This window comes from Pholis gunnellus, assembly GCF_910591455.1.
Source record: "Pholis gunnellus genome assembly, chromosome: 13".
In the NCBI taxonomy this organism is placed as follows: domain Eukaryota; kingdom Metazoa; phylum Chordata; class Actinopteri; order Perciformes; family Pholidae; genus Pholis; species Pholis gunnellus.
In genome coordinates, this window is record NC_136540.1 from 19181009 (window position 1) to 19203804 (window position 22796).

At 43.1% G+C, this 22796-nt stretch overlaps 1 protein-coding gene across 1 annotated transcript; it reads right to left on the reverse strand.

Annotated features, from left to right (window-relative positions):
• Positions 1 to 636: 636 nt before the first annotated feature.
• Positions 637 to 22592, reverse strand: hyou1 (hypoxia up-regulated 1). The gene is made up of 24 exons (XM_079171255.1): positions 22457 to 22592; positions 21360 to 21435; positions 21052 to 21145; positions 20826 to 20904; positions 20513 to 20667; positions 20129 to 20205; positions 19862 to 20043; positions 19036 to 19151; positions 17525 to 17711; positions 17177 to 17311; positions 16622 to 16704; positions 16193 to 16325; positions 15777 to 15964; positions 15433 to 15571; positions 12760 to 12817; positions 10995 to 11071; positions 10598 to 10840; positions 7846 to 7997; positions 7673 to 7760; positions 7240 to 7496; positions 7079 to 7163; positions 6142 to 6406; positions 5877 to 5984; positions 637 to 2942 (listed from the first exon to the last, which is right to left on the reverse strand). Exons 2-24 carry the CDS (start codon positions 21427 to 21429, stop codon positions 2893 to 2895), a joined length of 3021 nt encoding a protein of 1006 aa, XP_079027381.1. The 5' UTR covers positions 21430 to 21435; positions 22457 to 22592; the 3' UTR covers positions 637 to 2892.
• Between the last annotated feature and the right edge of the window lie 204 nt (positions 22593 to 22796).

Sequence of the window (22796 nt, forward strand, 5' to 3'; positions counted from 1 at the left end):
GAGGGAAACGGGGATGCAATTAAGAGACTTGGGATGTTCCAGCCAGCCCACAAACTGCAGAGCCAAAGTCAGAGCAACTCTTCACTTTCTGAATTTTTGAATCAGCTGTCTAAATCAATGAATTGCAAAGGGTTTCCTAGCAACTTTCAAACTACTTTCCCATATAAAAAGGTACATATATGAAGAGGTAGAACTACAAAGATCAGGACCTTCAGGATAAAAACATTTAAAGGGGTAGTGACTATGCAATATGCGCCAAGTAAGCCTAAAATATTACATCACAAGGGGAAACTGGATTTCCGTAAAAACGTCAAACTACTGGGACGTCAGAAGGATATAAAGGGGCTTAATTTGTGATTGATTGTACTTGTCTAGATAACAAACATGAAATTATGATTTTATATTCATATGATTCTTTGTTTCAATGCACCAACTCAAAAGTAACTAATCACATCAATACAAATGACAATAAAATTAAAAACAAAAAAAAGATTGTTTTATTAACAGATTAGAAACACAAAATTGTTTGCATCTCCCATTCCTGACTTTTTGTTTTGCTGCACACAGAAGCACACAGCCGACCCAAAGTCCTGATCCAAGTCCTGGAACCCCCCCACCCCCCCCCCGACCTGCTTTAATGGAACCAACATCTGAGCAAGAATCTGCACCACAGGGCATGTCGAGGTAAAGAACAATCAGGACACCACCTCTTCTAAGTTTAGCAGCTCATGACACTTTGAAAACATGGAGGTTGACCACCGTCCCAACACACATTCAAGCTGCTTAAAAAGGTTGTAATGGCAAGACTAGAAAAAAATAATTCAGTCATTTTAGTTTATCCAGCTGGATTGGAAAAAATGGTGTGTAGCAGATATGTGGAGACACTGTTTCAATGTGAGGTCCTCCTCGTCCTCCACACACACACGCGCGCACGTTGGTGCCAGACGGGCTGGTCTGAGTATTTCAAAAACTGCTGATCTACTGGAATTTTCACGCACAACCATCTCTAGAGTTTACAGAGAACGGTCCAAAAAAGACAAGATATCCAGTGAACGGCAGTTATGTGGACCAAAATGCCTTGTTGATGTCAGAGGAGAATGGGCAGAGTGGTTGGAGATGATAGAAAGGTAACAGTAACTCAAATAACCACTCGTTACAACCAAGGTCTGCAGAATACCATCCCTGAACGCACAACACGTGGAACCTTGAAGCAGACGGGCTACAGCAGCAGAAGACCACACCGGTTAACACTCCTGTCAGCTAACAACAGGAAACTGAGGCCACAGGCTCACAGGCTCACCAACATGTGACAATAGAAGATTGGAAAAACGTTGCCTGGTCTGATGAGTCTCGATTTCAGCTGTGACATTCAGATGGTAGGGTCAGCGTAAACAACATGAAAGCATGGATCCATCCTGCCTTGTATCAACGGTTCAGGCTGCTGCTGGTGTAATGGTGGGGGGGATATTTTCTTGGCACACTTTGGGCCCCTTAGTACCAATTGAGCATGGTTTAAACACCACGGCCTACCTGAGTATTGTTGCTGACCATGTCCATCCCTTTATGACACAGTGGACCCATCTTCTGATGCTACTTCCAGCAGGATAATGCAGCATGTCACAAAGCTCAAATCATCTCAAACTGGTTTCTTGAACACGACGATGAGTTCACTGTACTCCAATGGCCTCCACAGTCACCACATCTCAATCCAACAGAGCACCTTTGGGATGTGGTGGAACGGGAGATTCGCATCATGATGTGCAGCCGACAAATCTGCAGCAACTACGTGATGCTATCGTGTCAATATGGAGCAGAATGTGTGAGGACTGTTTCCAACACCTTGTTGAATCTCTGCTATGAAGAATTAAGGCAGTTCTGAAGGCAAAAGGGGTCCAACCCGGTACTAGCAAGGTGTACCTAATGAAGTGGCTGGTACACACGCACCTCTGTCAGGAGGTCATCATGATTCAAGCAATAATTAGAACATTAAACTCAACATGAACTACAGGGGGTGCGTAATGTTGGACGTTTCACGCTAGGATACCAGCCGTCGTTCTCTGTAGTTGACATGTTGGTAGAGGCTGCTGCTTCTAAAAGCCAGTAATCACAGTATGACCTCCCATTATACCAACAATATTTATGACAGATTTGTAGTTAATGTTATGATTCACCAGATTAAAGATGCTTTTTATTCAAATTAACTGACTGTACGTCCAATAGTATTAAATACACCATTTGTAAATGAAGTGCTTCCACTTGTTGTCATGGTTTACAAACATAACTGCAAACTATGTGGCCAAATTCATTCTGCATTGGGATCCATTGAGAATCCTCTGAAGAACACCCTGTGCTGTGATGAAGACCGTTTAGTGGTGCTCTTCGTGTTAGGACGAATACTAACCTCACAACAACACAGTGTGGTCGATGATTCAGTGCATAAGACAAAGTTCATGTCCATGAATGAGAAATCAGAATAGAACAGAACTCGGCCTGGTCAAGTGTCCATATAGTTAGAACGTGGCCAAGTGCTGCACACACCTCCCTCTCCATCAGCATGGATGATCTTCTGTTGGCCGTGAGAAGGTATTTTGTCTGGACCGGCATCTATAATCTTGGGCTTTATTTTGTTGAACCGCTTCTTCATGGTGTTTACGTGTCCGTTGCTTATAGAATCCATGAAAGACAAAAGAGATGAACAGCGCAGAAGAGGGGGGGGGGGGGGGGCAAGATGAGTGATCTCTAATCCTTAGCCAATCAGCTTCCAGCAGTTCAATAAACAAGGACAAAGACCAAATTAAAGAAAAAACAAACAGAAAAATCTGAGTGAGAAAGAACTCAAATATTTATAGACTGTCAATAAATAGTGATTTTTTTTCCATCCCGTTCCAGCTGTTATAATTCATCGCCTATGTGGTTTTCAGGTTGGGCCTCCTCCGTTGGTCCTGGAAATGAGATGAGGGCAGAGAAGGAAATGAATACTGTGGGTGTGTATGTGGGATTACATCAACTCACTTCATTAGTGCAGAAGAGCATACGCTCTCTGTAGAGCATATGTTCCCTCTCTACACTGTGTGCACAATTATTAGGCAAGTTGTATTTTTGAGGATTCATTTTATTATTGAACAACTACAGTGCTCTCGGTCAACCAAAATGTTAATAAACCTCAAACCTGAATATTTAAGAAAGTAAAAGTGAGGTTTTGGCTTTCTTAGGAGAATATCTATGTGTGCACAATTAAATGAAAATGCTCCCATCTCACTTGTTTATCTATCTATTAAAGTGAGAATAATAAACAACTCAAAGTTTACAAATAAATATGACATTTCCACAAAAAAAAAAAAAAAAAGTCCAACTAGCTGGTATTATTAAAGATGAACTAGTTGGACCTTTTCAGGTTGAAGATGGACGCAAAATCAACTCCCAAACCTACTGACAGTTTTTAGAAGACACTTTCTTCAAGCAGTGGAACAGGAAAAAGTCTGCATCTTTCAAGACGACCATGATTTGTATGCAGGACAATGCTCCGTCGCATGCATCGAAGTACGCCACTGTGTGGCCAGTAAAGGCCTTAAAGATGAAAGAATAATGACATGGTCCCTTCCTCACCTAAACCCCATTGAGAACTTGAGGGCCCTTCTTAAACGGGAGCTTTACGGTGAAGGAAACCAGTCCACCTCTCTGAACAGTGTGGGAGGCTGTGGTTGCTGCGGCACAAAAAGTTGATCGTCAACTGATCAAAAGTGACAGAATCCAAAGAAGTGTGGCTTCATTGGTCACTGATTTTATTTTTTTAAATGTCAGACTCAAAATTTACAAATAAACATTTCTATTTTTTATTCTCACTTTAACAGATGAAAAACAAGTGGGATGGGAACATTGTCGTTTTTCATTTAGTTGCATAATAATTCTGCACACGAATAGTTGCCCAATAGCAGAGCACTGTAGTTGTTCAATAATAAAATTAATCCTCAAAAATACAACTTGCCTAATAATTGTGCACAGTGTAGTCCACGCGCACAGTGCCGAGTCACCTGAGCCCATGACTACTGATCTACTAGGGCACACAAAGCTGCTGCTATGGTGAAGACTGGTTTAAGTAGAGGCTCATCATCTCAGCAGCTTTGCTGATGTTAGGATACTCATAGAATCAATATTGAATCATAAGACATCAAATGGTTTGCATGTTCTTTTACGAAGCCTGTCTGTAATGTCAGTGAGAGAAGAATGACCACCAAACAAGTAGCAGACTGCTACTTTGGATGAGAATGTAATAAAAGTTGCATCACATTGTGTTTCTGTTGTAGTAATAAATCCTGCATAACAATCTATCATTCCATGTCATGTTTTTTTATTACGGTTTATTGTCCAGAAGGGATCAATGTTAAGTTGTTAAAGTACTTGAAAAATGTAGATTATGTGAAGACTATTTGTTTTTCTTAACCAAAGACAATAAAATTCAAGTGAAACCGCCAGAGTTGCTGAACAGATCAACTTATTTACTGCTAAAAATCAATCCCTCAGGTTCACTCAGGAAAAAACGAGTAACAGGTGTAAAGCTTTTAAAGCAGATTCTACACATCATGTGAGAAAAATAACCACATGTTGTCAGAGTTGGCCCCCTGGAGGATGAATGAGCTCATTGCTGTATCGTACCTCACCAGGGGTCTCATTTATAAACGATAGGTACGCACACCACGGGGTCTGAAATAGGCGTACGCCACGTCCACGCATACTTTATCTATAAAAACAAACTTGACGGGAGAACATGATCATCTGTACGAAAACTCTGACCCATGCGTACAAACAGTTTTTGACACAGATGGTGAAATGAAGCCGGATTGTAGAAAGAAAGAAAGAAAGAAAGAAAGAAAGAAAGAAAGAAAGAAAGAAACGTCAGTGTGACATGTTGGGTCGGTGACAAATCCCAATATCCGCTGCCTCTGTCGAGCGGACATTTTCAGCCTCAAACGCATTAAAGCGTATTCAAGAAATACAACTGGGGAGGCTGGACTGTCTTCACTGGTGTCCATGAATCGAGAAGGACTTCTTACTGGAACTAAAACGCACAGATGTACTGAACAACCGTGAGATTAAACTCTTTATTAACAAAGAAAGGAGGATGGACTTTGTCTTTAAATAGTGAACAACAGCTTTGGTAAGTTAAATGCGTTTGTTTTTACATTTGCAGTAGCTTTAATATGCTTGTTTATATATTATTATTTGTACAACTTGTTTTTATGAAGATTCATTTTTGTTTGGTTTTATATGTGATAGGAACTATTGTTACGTCCAATGTTGCTCTGGGGACAGATTTAGCCGGTGCCAGTGTTGGCGACTTTCTCACTAAATCTGACGACTTTCCAAACCCTCATGGCGACTTTTTTTTTATCAAAAGCTGCTAGTGACAAATCTAGCGACTTGTTCTGGTGTTGTTGGAGACTTTTCTGGTGTTTTGACGTTAAAGCACGCATGTTCTGCACCGTCGTGAACGAGCAGCGGGTGCTGCCGCGAGCTCCTCTGCCGCCGCCCACAGAAGCCTCGTGCTGCAGTCAGAGCAGAGAGGAGACTATAGGTGTTGAGCTTCATTTTTACACAAAACAAATAATAACCGTAGCTGTGTTTCAGCTGCAGGACGGCCCAGCTATAAAATGCACGGCCCGCCACTGCTTTTGAACGTACGCAAATATTTTGTGTGGAGCCCACGCACTGTTTTATAAAGGAGACCCCTGGACTTTACATAGTTACTGCAACACACACACACACACACACACACACACACACACACACACACACACACACACTCTAATGTTTTTCAATTATTTTGTCCACCCCTTAAAGTTCTCCGGCATCATCAGCAACAGGTTTGGCAGACCGACCTGTAGTTGTGGTTTCTTCTGTGGGCAGTGATTGGCTGTCAGAGTCTGTGTGTACAGTGCTCTCTTCAGTGGGCGGGGCTTCGCCCGGCTGCACCTCCGCTGGGTTTTCTAGAATTTATGAAACGATACATGAGAAGTTATTTTAAGCCTTATTACTCGTCTTTTTCATCTTCATCCTCCCCCACACACGATCACAGGACTGCTGTTTTTATCATCAGTTATTAATCATCAACCAGCCAGATGGGAGTTCTGCTGTTGGACCCACCTGTCTTTGCGTTGGTGCCCTCCTCTGTAGGGGGGATGACTTTCTCCTCGGCTGTTGTGTTGTTGGCCTTGCTGCTTTTATCAGAGCTGGTGCTGTTCTTGGCTTTGGCTTTAGCTTTGGGCTTAGCAAACTTGGCCTTGTTGAGCAAGTAGTTCACCTCTCGATCCAGAACAGTCAGCTTTGACTCGATGTCTTTGGACAACAGGATCGGCCGCTCTATTGGAGAGCGTTTCTCCTGCTCTGCTACTGTCTCATTCTTCCACGTCTGGAGAAGACAGAGACAATTTGACATCTGATGGTCAGTTTACTCGATACAAGGAGAACTACTCCGCTTGTGGAGACTGTTCTAAATGTATGCTGTGGCCCTGGAAGGACCTTTTTAAAGCTAGGATTGGTGGTATGGAGTATGAAATATTTTTTAAAAAGTGTCCAACCTTAAAACCCAGCCCAGTGTTGTCAACTCTTTCCAATGAAAGTAGTTAGCAGCACTTAGCAAAAGTAGTTAAATCTAGCAAGAGAAACGCAGAATGAAAAGAGTGGTCGGGTTTATGACAGTCACAGGATGCGTTTCTTTTTCCACAACAGCATTTGATTCAGATTGCCGTCTGGATGTAAAAAGAATTTAAACAAATAAGACAAAATGTTTTTCATGAGGACAATAAATCTGTAACATTATGATCTGGCATCATAGAGTTTTAGCAGAGGCCATTTACCAGCCAAAAAGGACCTACAGAAAGTCACAAGTAAGATGCATTATGGGAAATGTAGCATTTGACCTATTCTAGAAACAAAGTCAGGGCTTTCTCTGCTGCTTCAATTTGGACTATTCTGTTCCATTTCTCCCCCAACTTTATTGAAAAGCGATACTTAAGTTTGCAGAGTGCCCTTTTTAGTAGTATGATGACAGCATGTCAACATGAACACATTCACCACCTACCGTTGTTTCGTTGATCACTTTTTCTAACGTATTCAGCTCAACTTCAGTAAAGATTTGGTCATCCTCTGGGATCAGTTTGGCACTCCTTTAAAAGAAAACAAAAAATGAGTCAACACAAAAATACTGAGCTCACATCTCTCCCCCTTCCTTTCAGCTCTCACCTCAAGAAGAAGCTGGAAGTGTTGAGCATGCTGTCCAGGGCGGCCAGGCGGTCTGGCCACTTGCGTCGCTCCTCCACCCTGAAAAACATGTCCTTGCACAGGCTTTTGAGCTGAGACAGCTTCTCTCTTAGCTGCTTGGTGGTGGCCGCGTAGCCATCCTCGTCCATCCACTCCGACGCTTCTCTCAGCTTGGAGGAGAGCTGCTCCTTCTCCTCCTCAGACACCACCAGCTGGTAATCCTCCTGGTACAGCTTATCCTGGAGGAAGAACCAAAGTATTGTGTGTGAGATCTTTTCCCTCTAGCCTACTTCCTGACTACAACGGTTGGATCTTTACATTAAAGGATTTATATCTGGAATTGATGTTGGCTAAGCTGCACCGACAACTACAATTTCTTTAAAATAAAAAGATAAAGCGCCAACATGTTGTTCACCTGTGTCTCAAAGATAAACGCTTCCAGACTGTTCAGTGACTTTTCCCTTTCCTGTTTGGCCAGGTCTCTGTCTGTCAAATCCTGCAGCCTGAAAAGATACAAAGAATTGTCGGTCTAAAACGGAAAACCAAAAGAAACACGAGAGCTGACAGAAATACAAATCGCTGTTTTACTTCTTCTTAGAGGAAGTGACATCATCTGCCGTGGGGTTCAGGATGTCGTCGTTGACGAGTTCCACCGAGATGTCTTCGGCAATCTTGCTCTTTTTTTGAGGTTTTGCCTTTTTCTCTGCCTCAGCGTTCCCAGATTTCTCTCCATCCTCGTCCTTTACCAACAGACATGTGGTTACTTTCAACACCAAGTCGGTTATTCTTTTTTAATATAGATTTCCCCCAAGTGCTGTGCAGACCCACCCCACAGACAGTCTAATGAGGAGTTCACATCAAAGGGATTCTCAGGCCATGCCCACACTACTATGTATCCATTTGAAAACGCACATGTTTTGCTACGTTTACACTGAGCATCCACACTACACCGGCATTTTTGAGCACCGAAAACGGAGCGGTGTGAAAACTCTCCCGAAGACGGAGGAAGCAGCTGTTAATGGAGCGACTAGTGACCGGCGGTATTATCAGACCTACGGAGCAGACGTCTGAAGTCACGGTTAGCGGCTTTAGGGAGGGTGATGGACTTTCCTTTTCTTATTAATGCAACTATTGTGAAGTCCGCAGATAAAATGTAAAGGCGCGCACGGGGATCGGGGCGGAACTCTGCCGTGCGATACAGAGAGCAGAGGAGAATTGTAAACACGCGACCATGTAGAGACAGAAATGACATGCCGTCTGTAGATAAGATAAATAACATAAGACTGTTTAATAAAAGAACACGGTATAGACCTGTTCTATAGGAAAGGAACCGTAATGCTGTTGTGATCTGGCGCGATATAGAAAATAAAATTAACTCGACCTTCAAGGGGGGGCGGGCCGCCCCTCTAATACACTGTGTGCAGAATTATTAGGCAAATGAGTATTTTGACCACATCCTCCTTTTTATACACTTTGTCCTACTCCATGCTGTATAGGCTTGAAAGCCAACTACCAATGAAGTAAATCAGGTGATGTGCATCTCTGTAATGAGAAGGGGTGTGGCCAAACGACATCAACACCCTACAAAAGGTGTGCTTAATTATTAGGCAACTCCCTTTCCTTTGGCAAAATGGGTCAGAAAAGAGATTTGACAGACTCTGAAAAGTCAAAAATTGTCAGAAGTGTTTCAGAGGGGTGCAGCAGTTTGGAAATTGCTAAGCTTTTGAAGCGGGATCATCGCACAATCAAGCGGTTCCTGGCAAATAGTCAACAGGGGCGCAAGAAGCGTGTAGAAAAAAGAAGACGCAAAATAACTGCCCATGAATTGAGAAGGATCAAGCGTGAAGTTGCCAGGAAGCCATTGGCCACCAGTTGTGCCATATTTCAGAGCTGCAACGTTTCTGGAGTGGCAAGAAGCACAAGGTGCTCAATACTTAGGGACCTGGCCAAGGTAAGGAAAGCCAAAAAGAGGCCACCTTTGAACAAGACGCACAAGATAAAACGTCAAGATTGGGCCAAGAAATATATGAAGACTGATTTCTCCAAGGTGTTTTGGTCTGATGAAATGAGAGTGAGTCTTGATGGGCCAGATGGATGGGCACGAGGCTGGATCAGTAAAGGGCAGGAAGTTCCTCACCGACTCAGACGCCAGCAAGGTGGAGGTGGGGTACTGGTATAATCAAAGATGGGCTCGTGGGACCTTTTCGGGTTGATGATGGAGTGAAGATCAACTCCCAGACCTACTGCCAGTTTCTGGAAGACACCTTCTTCAAGCAGTGGTACAAGAAGAAGTCACCATCATTCAAGAAAAACATGATATTCATGCAGGACAATGCTCCGTCACACGCATCAAAATACACCACAGCATGTCTGGCCAGAAAAGGTCTAAAAGGAGAAAAAATAATGACATGGCCCCCTTGTTCACCTGATCTGAACCCCATTGAGAACCTGTGGTCCTTCATAAAATGTCAGCTCTACAAGGAGGGAAAACAGTACACCTCTCTGAACAGTGTCTGGGAGGCTGTGGTGGCTGCTGCACGCAATGTGGATCGCAAACAAATCAAGGCACTGACAGAATCTATGGATGGAAGGCTTTTGAGCGTCATGGTGAAGAAAGGTGGCTATATTGGTGACTGATTTGTTTTTGGTTGTTTTAGAATGTCACAAATGTTTATTTCAGAATTATGAGTTGTTATATTGGTTTACCTGGTGAAAATAAACAAGTGAGATGGGTATATATTTGTTTTTTATTAAGTTGCCTAATAATTCTGCACAGTAATATTTACCTGCACACAGATATCCTCATGAAATGGCCAAATCTAAAAAGAAAGCACACCAACTTCCAAAAATATGAAACTTTGATAATAAGGAGCCTTTTGGGTTGATTGAGAACACAATTGTGGCCCAATAATAAAAATAATTATCAAAAATACAACTTGCCTAATAATTCTGCACACAGTGTATAATGGTAGGGGAAACACTGAAGTGTTAATATTAAAGTAAATTTAATGTGTGAGAGAGATAGTTACAATGCTGCGGGTCTTGCACTAAGTCTGAAAAATAAAACTTCTAAAACTTTACAGGAAATGTGTCTGTTTGAGTTAATAGAGGACGATTTTAGAGAAGATCTTTCTATCAAACACGACCTTTCATTTTTTTTTTTTAACTAAGCAACCAATCTACTTCTTGTTTACACCGGCACCCACCCACATGCCCAGTGTACGCGAATAGTAACGTGAAATTTGTTTTCAGGCGTTTTAGTGTGGACAGAGATCATTTTTGTTTTAAAACTCGTAGTAGTGTGGCTGTAGCCTCAGAGAGTATGTGTAACAGACCTTACCTTGGCATCAGTCTTGCTTCCTGCCTCCTCGGTCTTCTCCTGACTTTTCTCTTCACCTGCACTTCTCTCTTCATCTTCCTGCTTCTCTTTGGCAGCCTCATCCTTCTCAGCCTCGTCCTTCTCAGCCTCGTCCTTCTCAGCCTCGTCCTTCTCAGCCTCGTCCTTCTCAGCCTCGTCCTTCTCAGCCTCGTCCTTACCGTCCTTTCCATCCTTTCCAGACTCTGGAAGCACTTCCTCCTCGTCCTGGACACAGGAAACAATGTTAGCTACAATCTCAGGCCGGGCACGTCTGAGCATCATCAATATGTTGTCAAACCTAGGTGCAGCAGTGTGAAATCTGTGTATGGTTAATAAACATACCCCTGAGCCTGCCTAACTGATACAGAGCTACAATTACCTGGACAGGTTCAGTTACATTTGAGGCGGGTTCTGACGATCCTCCTCCAAACAAGGTGGAAATGGTGTTACCCAGTTCTGAAGGAGAACAAAGTGCAGGCTCAGTTAGTCAGTAATAATGAGTCCTATAAACTAAAAGACAGGCTGTAGAACTACATGAGTCAGTAATCATGTTACATGTGGCCCTTTCAAAGTGCTCTAAAAGCTGCTACAAAGCAGTCATCTCAGATGAGCAGTACACCCTTGGACAAACATTTTGAGAATGACACAAATATTAGTCTGCTGCCTCAGTTTTTGTGATGGCAATTTGCATATACTCCAGAATGTTATGAAGAGTGATCAGATGAATTGCTAGTAAGATTGCACCTAAATCAACCAGTTATCGGATCATCAAGAACTTCAAGGAGAGAGGTTCAATTGTGAAGAAGATTTCAGGGCGCCCAGCAAGTCCAGCAGGCGCCAGGACGTCTCCTAAAGTTGATTGAGCTGCGGGATCGGGGCACCACCAGTGCAGAGCTTGCTCAGGAATGGCAGCAGGCAGGTGTGAGTGCATCTGCACACACACAGTGCGGCGAAGACTTTTGGAGGATGGCCTGGTGTCAAGAAGGGCAGCAAAGAAGCCACTTCTCTCCAGGAAAAACATCAGGGACAGACTGATATTCTGAAAAAGTTACAGGGATTGGACTGCTGAGGGGTCAAGTCATTTTCTCAGATGAATCCCCTTTCCGATTGTTTAGGGCATCCGAAAAAAAAAAAACTTGTCTGGAGAAGAAAAGGTGAGCGCTACCATCAGTCCTGTGTCATGCCAACAGTAAAGCATCCTGAGACCATTCCTGTGTGGGGCTGCTTCTCAGCCAAGGGAGTGGGCTCACTCACAATTTTGCCTCAGAACACAACCATGAATAAAGAATGGTACCAAAACATCCTCCGAGAGCAACTTCTCCCAACCATCCAAGAACAGTTTGGTGACGAACAATGCCTTTTCCAGCATGATGGAGCACCTTGCCATAAGGCAAAAGTGATAACTAAATGGCTCGGGGAACAAAACATTGACATTTTGGGTCCATGGCCAGGAAACTCCCCAGACCTTAATCCCATTGAGAACTTGTGGTCAATCCTCAAGAGGCGGGTGGACAAACAAAAACCCACAAACTCTGACAAACTCCAAGCATTGATTATGCAAGAATGGGCTGCTATCAGTCAGGATGTGGCCCAGAAGGTAATTGACAGTATGCCAGGGTGAATTGCAGAGGTCTTGAAAAAGAAGGGTCAAAACTTAAAAATATTGACTCTTTGCATAAACGTAATGCAATTGTAATAAAAGCCTTTGACACTTATGAAATGCTTGTAATTATACTTCAATATACCATAGTAACATTGGACAAAAATATCTAAAAACACTGAAGCAGCAAACTTTGTGAAAACCAATACTTTTGGCCAAGGCTGTACTGTCCTGATGTGTGCAGAGGTGTATGTGCTTATTTATATTCAAAGTAAATACAGAGGACGGCCGTGTGTAGCGGCACTACGCTGACACTTCACATCAGTGTAATGCTGATTTACACACATCTACTGTTAATTTACAGTTGAAGTACTATTCATTAACTGCTTAGCATTTGCTCCAAGTATGTAGTTCTTAACTCCCTTTGCGCTGATCATACTGGTGACCCCGAACGGTCTCCAAGGGAAAAAAAGCTGAAGTGCTGCTCTTCTAACACTGAACATAGATTTTGGATGTTACACAGATCTGTGTTTGCAAAACCTACTAGTTAATGTTGATTCCTCTTCTTTCTCCTCCACAATGGTTTCAAACACAGACTCCACCTGTGGATGACAACAATAACATGAAAATCTTCATTGATACAAATGAAAATGTTTTGATTGTGCGATTATTAAAGTTTATAACCTTTTAACCACTAAGCCTATTTTGAGCCCTCCGCTCGAACATTTCATACCCACACTCTAAGGGGCTTATCTCGCTAACTACAAGGTCTATTTGAATAATTTCAATGGTATTATAACACTAACACTTGTGATAGTTTAATATATGTACATATCAGTGTATATGTTAGTGGTTAATGCTGAATGAATATAACACACAGCTCAAATAAAAAATGTTCAGGTTCGCCTGAAAAGAAAAGCACTTTTATTGATTTGAAATGATGCAGTCCAAGGCTTAAACTCTCAAATCATACCACAACATGTCTTTTGTCCTTTAAAAAAAAAAAAAAATTGGCTTTGATAGAGTGAAGTATGCCTGAGAAATCAATCCCGGTGTACAGGTCAGCTTTGGTGAGCCAACGTCAATTCTGATTTTAGAAGCAGCCAATATAGCTCTTTTATTGGACTTTTAAATACTATACAACTATTTATTTCACTTCTTTTATCACGAATAGTGTTCAATCTATCTAATACAGCAGTTTGGCATCATTTTGAGAGCCTGTGCTATATAAAAACCTGTAAAATATGGCTAATTTTCGTCAGAATTTCAGTTTTACGGGATGTATTTGAACCTAACACAGCCTGTGATTGGCCGATTTGCGCAATTCTTACAGTTCTGAATCCGGGAGACTCTGGGCATTGTAGTGATTCGTTATTTGAGTTGTTTGACAGAATTTTAAGCCAATAAAATAATCGAAAACTGTGATCCGCCCCCATGGGTCAAACCCATTGGCCAAAACTGAAATTATTATTCATTCGTCATTGAAGCTCGTCAGAGAGATTCTTCTTTTTTTTTTGGATTTTCATCCAGGAAACATCTAAAATGTACGGAGCGTTTCAATGTTTATGATGATGGGCTGAGTTGATATCTGTGGCAGATCAATAGTAACTTTCTAACGGTTTAAAGTACAATAATTTGGAGGCGATAGTTCGATGCAGTGTGTCCTCCTCGTGCTCCGGGATATGAAGTGTGTGAGAAAGTGTCGTAGATCGCGGCTGGGATCGATAATGCAGTCAGTCAGTCAGTCAGTCAGTCAGTCAGTCAGTCAGTCAGTCAGTCAGTCAGTCAGTCAGTCAGTCAGTCAGTCAGTCAGTCAGTCAGTCAGTCAGTCAGTCAGTCAGTCAGTCAGTCAGTCAGTCAGTCAGTCAGTCAGTCAGTCAGTCAGTCAGTCAGTCAGTCAGTCAGTCAGTCAGTCAGTCAGTCAGTCAGTCAGTCAGTCAGTCAGTCAGTCAGTCAGTCAGTCAGTCAGTCAGTCAGTCAGTAAGTCAGTCAGTCAGTCAGTCAGTCAGTCAGTCAGTCAGTCAGTCAGTCAGTCAGTCAGTCAGTCAGTCAGTCAGTCAGTCAGTCAGTCAGTCAGTCAGTCAGTCAGTCAGTCAGTCAGTCAGTCAGTCAGTCAGTCAGTCAGTCAGTCAGTCTGTCTGTCTGTCTGTCTGTCTGTCTGTCTGTCTGTCTGTCTGTCTGTCTGTCTGTCTGTCTGTCTGTCTGTCTGTCTGTCTGTCTGTCTGTCTGTCTGTCTGTCTGTCTGTCTGTCTGTCTGTCTGTCTGTCTGTCTGTCTGTCTGTCTGTCTGTCTGTCTGTCTGTCTGTCTGTCTGTCTGTCTGTCTGTCTGTCTGTCTGTCTGTCTGTCTGTCTGTCTGTCTGTCTGTCTGTCTGTCTGTCTGTCTGTCTGTCTGTCTGTCTGTCTGTCTGTCTGTCTGTCTGTCTGTCTGTCTGTCTGTCTGTCTGTCTGTCTGTCTGTCTGTCTGTCTGTCTGTCTGTCTGTCTGTCTGTCTGTCTGTCTGTCTGTCTGTCTGTCTGTCTGTCTGTCTGTCTGTCTGTCTGTCTGTCTGTCTGTCTGTCTGTCTGTCTGTCTGTCTGTCTGTCTGTCTGTCTGTCTGTCTGTCTGTCTGTCTGTCTGTCTGTCTGTCTGTCTGTCTGTCTGTCTGTCTGTCTGTCTGTCTGTCTGTCTGTCTGTCTGTCTGTCTGTCTGTCTGTCTGTCTGTCTGTCTGTCTGTCTGTCTGTCTGTCTGTCTGTCTGTCTGTCTGTCTGTCTATATATACCATGTAACCTATTTTAATCACTCAAAAACATACATACATATATGTTTTTGAGTGATTAAAATAGGTTACATGGTCCATTTGAATCTCTTCGTCATGTACGTTTTTGAAATATTTTAAAATATCATTTAATTCGTTCTCAAAAGTGATTTGTACTACATGTGTACACTCTTCGCCTCCCCTCTAGAGCCCAATTGGGCTCCGCTCGGGATCTAAACAAAAAAAAAAGAAATTGTAGATTTGACATGTGTCCCTCCTTTATACCTGAGCTAGAGCCCAGTGCTTCTTGTACAGCCATTATTTCATGCTGTGTGTAAGTGTGACATGTCTATAATCACATACATGTATTGTTTGGAAGTCTGACATACCAGAAGGTAAAAACACTGAAAGGCTGAGCCCTCACAACAAACCGGAGCTACCGGACCAGTTACAGGTTTGGTAGAGTGACCGTGTGACTGACCCGATCCAGCAGCAGCACCCCACTTTCATCCATGTTGAAATGGGCTTTGATGCCTTTGGACTCTGCGTCTGTGTGCTTCTGGAAGCTGTCGCCTACTCCAGACAGTTTGACTGTAGTCAGGTTCAAAGAGCCAAACACACTGTGAAACACAGGCATAGAGGAGAACAGGGCTTCATTCACATCATCACGGAACACAGCAATTGCCAAAAGGAACATGGGAGGATAATACATTTGAAGTAGAATGCTATAACCCATAAAACATTTTCTGTACACTGGTTGCTTTTTTATTACTATCCGTTCAGCAAAGTCATTAACACTGCTAACGTAGCTAGCAGCTAACTAACCTGAGGTCGTCCTGACTGAGGAAGCTGAGGTCGCCATAGTTGATGTAGAAATCAAAGTCAGCGTTGTAACGGTTGAATGTGATGACCTTGCGCTGGGGGTAGGGCGCCATCCTCTGGAAGAGGATGCGCTTGTTGTGTTTAAGGCTCTTGATCCCCTCTTCCTCCTCCGTCTCTCGTGTGAACTCCACCTGATGGCGTTAAATAACGTGGTGTTAACATGGCTTCGATTCAGGATGTATTTTTACATCCAATGTTGTAACTGAACAATGCATCCTATATGGATTTTAGTCCTGTTCAAAAAGACAAGGCAACAATGTACAAATGAGGGACAGTACATAAAAAAAACCCTGCATAGCCATCAAAGGGGATGTTATTCAGACTCCAGCAGCCCGAGGCAGTGAAGGACCTGCACTGACCTGGATGGGGAAGACCGCTGCGTCTCGCACCAGGAAAGGTTTGACCTTGAAGGCCTTGCTGAGGGCTGCGGCCTGGTACACGGCGCCCATGGCTGCTGCCTCGTCTGCGTTGATGTTCTTCCCCAGCTCATCCCTGCACAGACAAATACACCATTACAGCTGCAGCTCCTCTCAATCCAACGGAACCTGCTGAGGTAAAACTCAGCTTTCTCTAATTCATCACAAGCCTGTTAATTGCAAAGTAGGTTTTCACACAACAGGTATTTTCTTTGGTGCATAAACAATACAACTATAAAATAAAAATCAAGAAACATAAATATAGAATAGAAGAATTACAATAAGAATATATAAAAATACCATTAAATATGTACAATATATCTCAAATGAAAGATGCTGAAAGGTAAAGTTATTCTGTGTGCTGACACCTACTTCTCCACAGCTTTGAGCAGCACTTCCTGAACCTTGGGGACACGGGTGGCGCCACCTACTAAAATCACCTGCTCAATTTCCTCCTGTTGGCAGAAATAAGAACTTAGATTCCCAGCAGTGATGCAAACATCCATTCATTTGTACTCACCATTTCAAAAATAATTCACATTTCATCTGTCCAAACAGCTTAAGATGCAAATGACCTAAACATGTTCTGTCAAAATGAGTTTTGCTTTAGTGCCACTAATCACTTCATTTTCCATTCAATCAAACCACATTTTGTTGTAATGCAGTTCCAGTGCACACAAACCTTTCAAATGACAAAGACATCTTGTGTCTGGCAGTTAATCTTCTTTACAAAGTGGTTGGCTGCACGACAATACCATATCATATGTATATAGGAGTCCATACACTTTCTTATCCTATTCCTTTTCTATCTAACTTTCCTGTATCCTGCATCTGCAGTGACATCCAGGGATCCCCAAAGTTTCATCTTATCCTGTCGTGTGGGACAAACAAGCTGCACTGGATGAGACATCTACTGACAATACTAACCAGCTTCATTTCTGCGGTGGCGAGAGCATCCTGCACCGGACCCGGCACTCTTTCAAAGAGATCAGCACACAGCTCTTCAAACTCAATCCGGGTCACCTTAGCTTTGAAGTCAATGTCATCCATCAAACCTTCCACCTGAAAAAAACCACCATGTTTTCTTTCACTGCATCCAGGAGATTCATCTATTAGGAGTCTCTATCACTGATCTGACTTCTCATAGAAATACAGAGAGACTGCAACATTTCAAACACCTTGAAAACAAGGAATTTAAGATTTTGAAAACATTAGTCTTAGACGGACAACAAGCAAGCTGGTGTGAGTGTTGCAGGTTCACGTCCCTGGACTCGCCTGGGCCATAAAATCCACATTTGCACTGAGCACAGTCTTGAGCCTCTGAGCCTCTTTGAGAAGCTTGGCCATGGCCCGGTGGTTCTCCCTCACATCCTTCTTGCTCTTCTTCTGTTCGTTGAACAGTTTGGCCAAGTGGTCCCGGAGACGCAGGTCCATCTCAAAGCCCCCAAGTCCACGGTCAAACCTACATCCAGAACAAGAGAGAACACCTTAGACTGAGGACATGTGGTTTGGGGGGGGTTTCAATCCACTCAGTCAAAAACCACAAGCATTTATTATCTTTTATATTCAAAGACTCAGATGGTCTTATCTGTGGATGTTAAAGAGCTTTAATGGCTCAGATAGGATCAGCCATTGAAGCTCCCACCTATCAAGAAAAAGAAAGACAGAATTTCACCACAAAACCCAGGTTCTGTCATAAAACCTGATAATTATTCCTTTACTCTCAACCATCTTTATCCATACATTTAAGTGGGTGGCCGAGTGTGCGGTGGGGATTTTATCAGCAAACCAGCTCCTGGTCCATGTTGAGTGTACTTAAGATTGATGTAACAGTTTTCAGATACTAGTTTTACCTGAGCAAGTAGTACTAAAAACTTCCTGGGAAATACATCAGCAGAGTTTGGCTCCTGGGGCAGCATGTATATACTCTGATTCTCTTATTCCAACACGGCAGCTCAGGATAACAGAGGACAACGTTGTATTCAATCTTTAGACTCATCAGAAATAAAACATGTACCCATTATTGTCTTTTATTGAAAAAAAAAAAACATGAACTGTTAATCAGGTCAATGAATTATACATGCAACATTTCCATCAGGTAGATCGAATCCTAGGTTTAATTCTTTGAGCCCCTTTTGCCCACAGACTCTCAGTACTTTTGCTCTCTGCTTTGGTAACAGAAAAAAATCAGACTTCAAACAGTATTTAAGTGTATCACATCCTAATTGTGAGATTATATTGTATACATTTTACCTGACTGAATAACCCACAGGTCTCAGTGTTGGACTAAGATGAACATGCCTTGTGATATGTTTCCAGGACCCTGAAGCGAGCAACAAAGATTGTAGCCGACCCCTCTCACCCTGGACACAAACTGTTCGTGCCCCTTCCATCTGGCAGGAGGCTGAGGTCCATCAGGACCAAGACCTCACGCCACATGAACAGTTTCTTCCAATCATCAACAAAGCCCGGGACCCCCACTGACTCTGTCATCCCCAGGACAGCTTCCTACCGATACACTCCCCTGCACATCCCTTCAATGTTTCTATATTTAAATACACTTGACACTTTTACATCACTTACATTATAGTACGGTTATCGGTTTGTGCACTTTATTATATATTTTAATATGCATCTATTTTTTTGCACTGTGTTTAATGACTCACACTCACACTCACACTCACACTCACACTCACACTCACACTCACACTCACACTCACACTCACACTCACACTCACACTCACACTCACACTCACACTCACACTCACACTCACACTCACACTCACCCGACTCCTCGGATCTGTAACTGGGGCTGGGTCCCAGCCTCCTTGGTTTTGACTGTCTGATAAGTGACGATGGTGGCCGTTGTGCTGCCTGAGCCCATGTCATAAAACATCACATTCTGAAAAGGGAACAACATCAGACTTTAAGCAATTTGTAGTCACTCAGATGACCTTGTTTTCCTACACAGTGGCAGATACAGTGGGAATTCGCATCATGCACTGCTCTACCCAATGGTGAGATATATTGAAGGATAAAGCTGTAGATGTTCTATACTTGTTATTGTCAACAAAACCAACAATATGCTAGTCTGTCTCTCAATACTTTCTGACTTCCCTACTCTGTAAAATAGAGGAGAAGTGTGGCATCATATCATTGTGGTCCAACACATGCACAGTAGAATCTGGTCTGCACTTGGAGAGATTAATTTCACGGACGGTGCGCTAGTAGCCTACTTTATGATCTTTAATAAAAGACTATAAACAAATGCTTTCTATCTGAAAATGTTCTATTGCATATCGGCCGCCATCCAGTCGAGCGTACCCAAAGAGCGCCCGAGTGGACAGCATCTCTTTAGCTGTAGCCCAGTCTGCTGTGCCCCTCCAGCATCACAGCTCCAGTTACACCGAGCATATGTCATACCACATGCAGTAGCTCCAGTAGGGTCAGAGAATGAGTCTCAGCCTACATAGTCCACCAACGCTCAGACCAGGTTGCTAGGTACATACATTGTTATTATGGATCTGCACATGGGATTTGTTAATAAGAGAAATATAGAATATCACCAGGATGATTCTTAACATGTCTTTGGGAAGAATGATAGAAGTGCACCTTAACAGTGTTGTCAATGTCTTTCCTCCTGAACACCCCATAGTTCAAGGCCACGGCTGTGTTGTCGTTGATGAGTTGAAGGACCTTTACACCTCCCATCCGTGCAGACAGCAGGACTGCCCTGCGCTCTGCCTGGTTGAAAAAGGCGGGGACGGTGATCACTGCATCTTTGATTGGTTGTTCTGTGATCAGGAGGAGGAAGAACTTAATAGATGCTTCACATATTCAAACATTCAGCGATGCATCTTCTTCAGAGAACAAACTGACCTGCGAAGTCCTGAGCGAGTCCACGAGAATAATTGAGCAGCATCCCGAGGAGCTCCTCAGGTGTGAACTGCATTTTTCTGGCAGAACAAACCACACAGAGGCAGATTAGATGACCCAGTCCCAACCACAATCTATTGATAACGTTTTGCAGGTGCTGCTCTGACAACTGCTATCGTAACTCTAAAGGCTACAGTGCCTCATCATCAGTGAGGTGCATCGATACTGTAGAGTTCTACTGTATACACCATGTAGAAACTAAATGACAGATACACCACCCTTATGACTTCTGAGGTCAGGGGATTACCGTGCAAATTATTTTACAGTAACAGAAATGATTTCAGATAGCATGTATTGCATGATGGGAAACGGAGTAAAGAGACTTACTCTGAGTTCTTAAAGTAGACTGTGCCTCTCACTGGGTCTTCCAGCAGCTGGTGCTCAGGAAAACGTTTCTGGTAGAGCGCCACCTGGAGGTTATTGTGCTTTTTGCCCAGGAGGCCTTGGAGGTGTCTATAAACCGTTTTGGGGTTCTTCACAGACTGAAACATATCCAATATGTGACCATTAATAGCATACAAGGACAAGATAGTTTGATGTCATTTGAACTGTGGAACTATGAGATAGCGTAAAGGATATTCATGAGATTACGCAGATATTCCATCAAACTCAATTCCGGACATTTGAGAAGAAGTCATACCACTCCCAGGGCACTGTCTCCCAAAAGTCTTTCATCTTCCTTCAGACATACGGTCGTGGGTGTTTTCCTCCTTGACTCCCTAAAGAAAAACACAGCAGACATTGTGTTGGGCCCCGAAACGTACTTTCACTCTGTATTCACATGGAAATAGAAAACTTGGGTGTGGGCAAGCCAGGTGTGTACACTCACTGTACCATGATCACGGCAAACACTCAGTAACACTCACTTGTTGAGAACAATCTCCATCGGCACACCAGGTTTCACTATTGCTACTTTCATCCACTCACTGCCCAGGTCAATGGACATGACGGCTACAGTCACTGCAGACACAAAGTTACATAAAGACATGAACACCAACGACCCCACAGGTACAGAAGAACTGCATTATCCATTTCCAAACACTGATCGATAAGGGCTGTATGAAGTGTGGCAGTATTGTAAAACTAGACTGGTGCTAAACGCTCTGCGTGTCTTTACCAGCACCGCTACGACCAGGGCTTCATGTTAGGGAAATATGTTGATGGATCACATTACCTGTGTGAGAGGGAAACATCGCCAGAACAAGGCCAAAGAGAACAAGTGGCACCAGCTTCCTTTCCAGCATGATGAGCTGTATGATGAACAGATCAAACATTATAATCAACTGAATCCCTACAGGTGTGACAACCTCATCACACACACCACCCTCAATACAGAACACCTTTAATCCCCAGCCCTTCTTTGTCCTTCCACCTGCACTGTAGAGACACCTTTTGTCCAGTCTTGTTGTACTTGTCACTCATTATGTGGGGCAGGTGCAACCCCAGAGAGCAACATTGAAACCAAACCTGCCCTTTTTGCTAACTTCACACAGGATATTTACATCAGTCTTTTGATAAATGTCCAACCATTGCGTCGGTTTCCTCGTGGTTCTGTACTGTGATCACTGTAACCTAAAGCAGTGCCACTGACAGGTAGTGCCATGGCCTTTGCCCAAGGATATTCAAAGCAGTTAGTGCACCTGATCCCACCCACACAATAGGTGTAGACAGTTCCAAACACGTGGCCTTACCATCATTCACAAGCTCTGATGTTGTCTAAAGCTTTAATATCTATAATGAACCACTCTGCACTCACAGGGAAGTATGGGTTTCTTTTTCAAAGCTGCAGATGTATCCTGTAGCAAGTGCTTCAGATTCATTACCGTGACATCAAAACCAGAACATTTTGTGTTTCAGGGAGAAACTTCTGTTCGCCCAGGTGAGACTGTGACGCATGAATGCAAAATGGATGAAGTGAAAGCCTCACTGGAATAAAACTAAATAAATAAAACACTCTGGTCTTCAGCTTGTGGACATCACTTGGATGAAGTGGCTGGTTGTAGGAGAAGCTGCTGATGTGTATTAGCTAGAACGTTACAGCCACGTTGGATACAATGATTAGTATTTATCGTTAAACCTTAAACGGTTCAATTCAAACGCAACCGGACAATGTGGACCTTCTCTGGCCCTTTCCTGATAAAAGCTAGAGGTACTAGTTGGAGGAAATAGCACAACATAAGTTGACAGCTTCTGTTAGCTAGCTCACTGTCTGACAACCATCAATATGTAAGCATGAGTGACACACTGAGCTGTGGCAGGAACTCAACTTACCTTACTACCAGACCACAAATACAAGTGTTGAGTGTGCTACTCCGAGCGGTTCTGCGGTTCGTTTCCTGGTCTTGCCTTGATTCAGAGCCTCTTTGTGTCACACTTTGCTGTTTTCCGCTCCTCTTATCACCGGCTCGCTCTCAACTACCGGGCCCGGAACGCGGCGTCACCTCATTGGATCCACTGATGCCGCTGTGCTGGGAGAAAAACTATTGTCAAGCTAACAACAACCAAACATACTGTTTCCGGTTAGCATTTAAGTGCAAAACGCAACGTAGCCTGACAGACAGGTATTGCTACTAACTCTAATAGCTATTTTTGATCGGGCACTAATTCAAAA

Coding starts and splice junctions, on each gene's coding strand:
- hyou1 (XM_079171255.1), bottom strand. CDS start 21,429: ATGCTGGAAAGGAAGCTGGTGCCACTTGTTCTCTTTGGCCTTGTTCTG. Junction 11,072..12,759: donor AGAGGAATCAACATTAACTA/GTAGGTTTTGCA, acceptor GTTCTCCTTCAG/AACTGGGTAACACCATTTCC. Junction 7,164..7,239: donor ACTTCCAGCTTCTTCTTGAG/GTGAGAGCTGAA, acceptor TTTCTTTTAAAG/GAGTGCCAAACTGATCCCAG.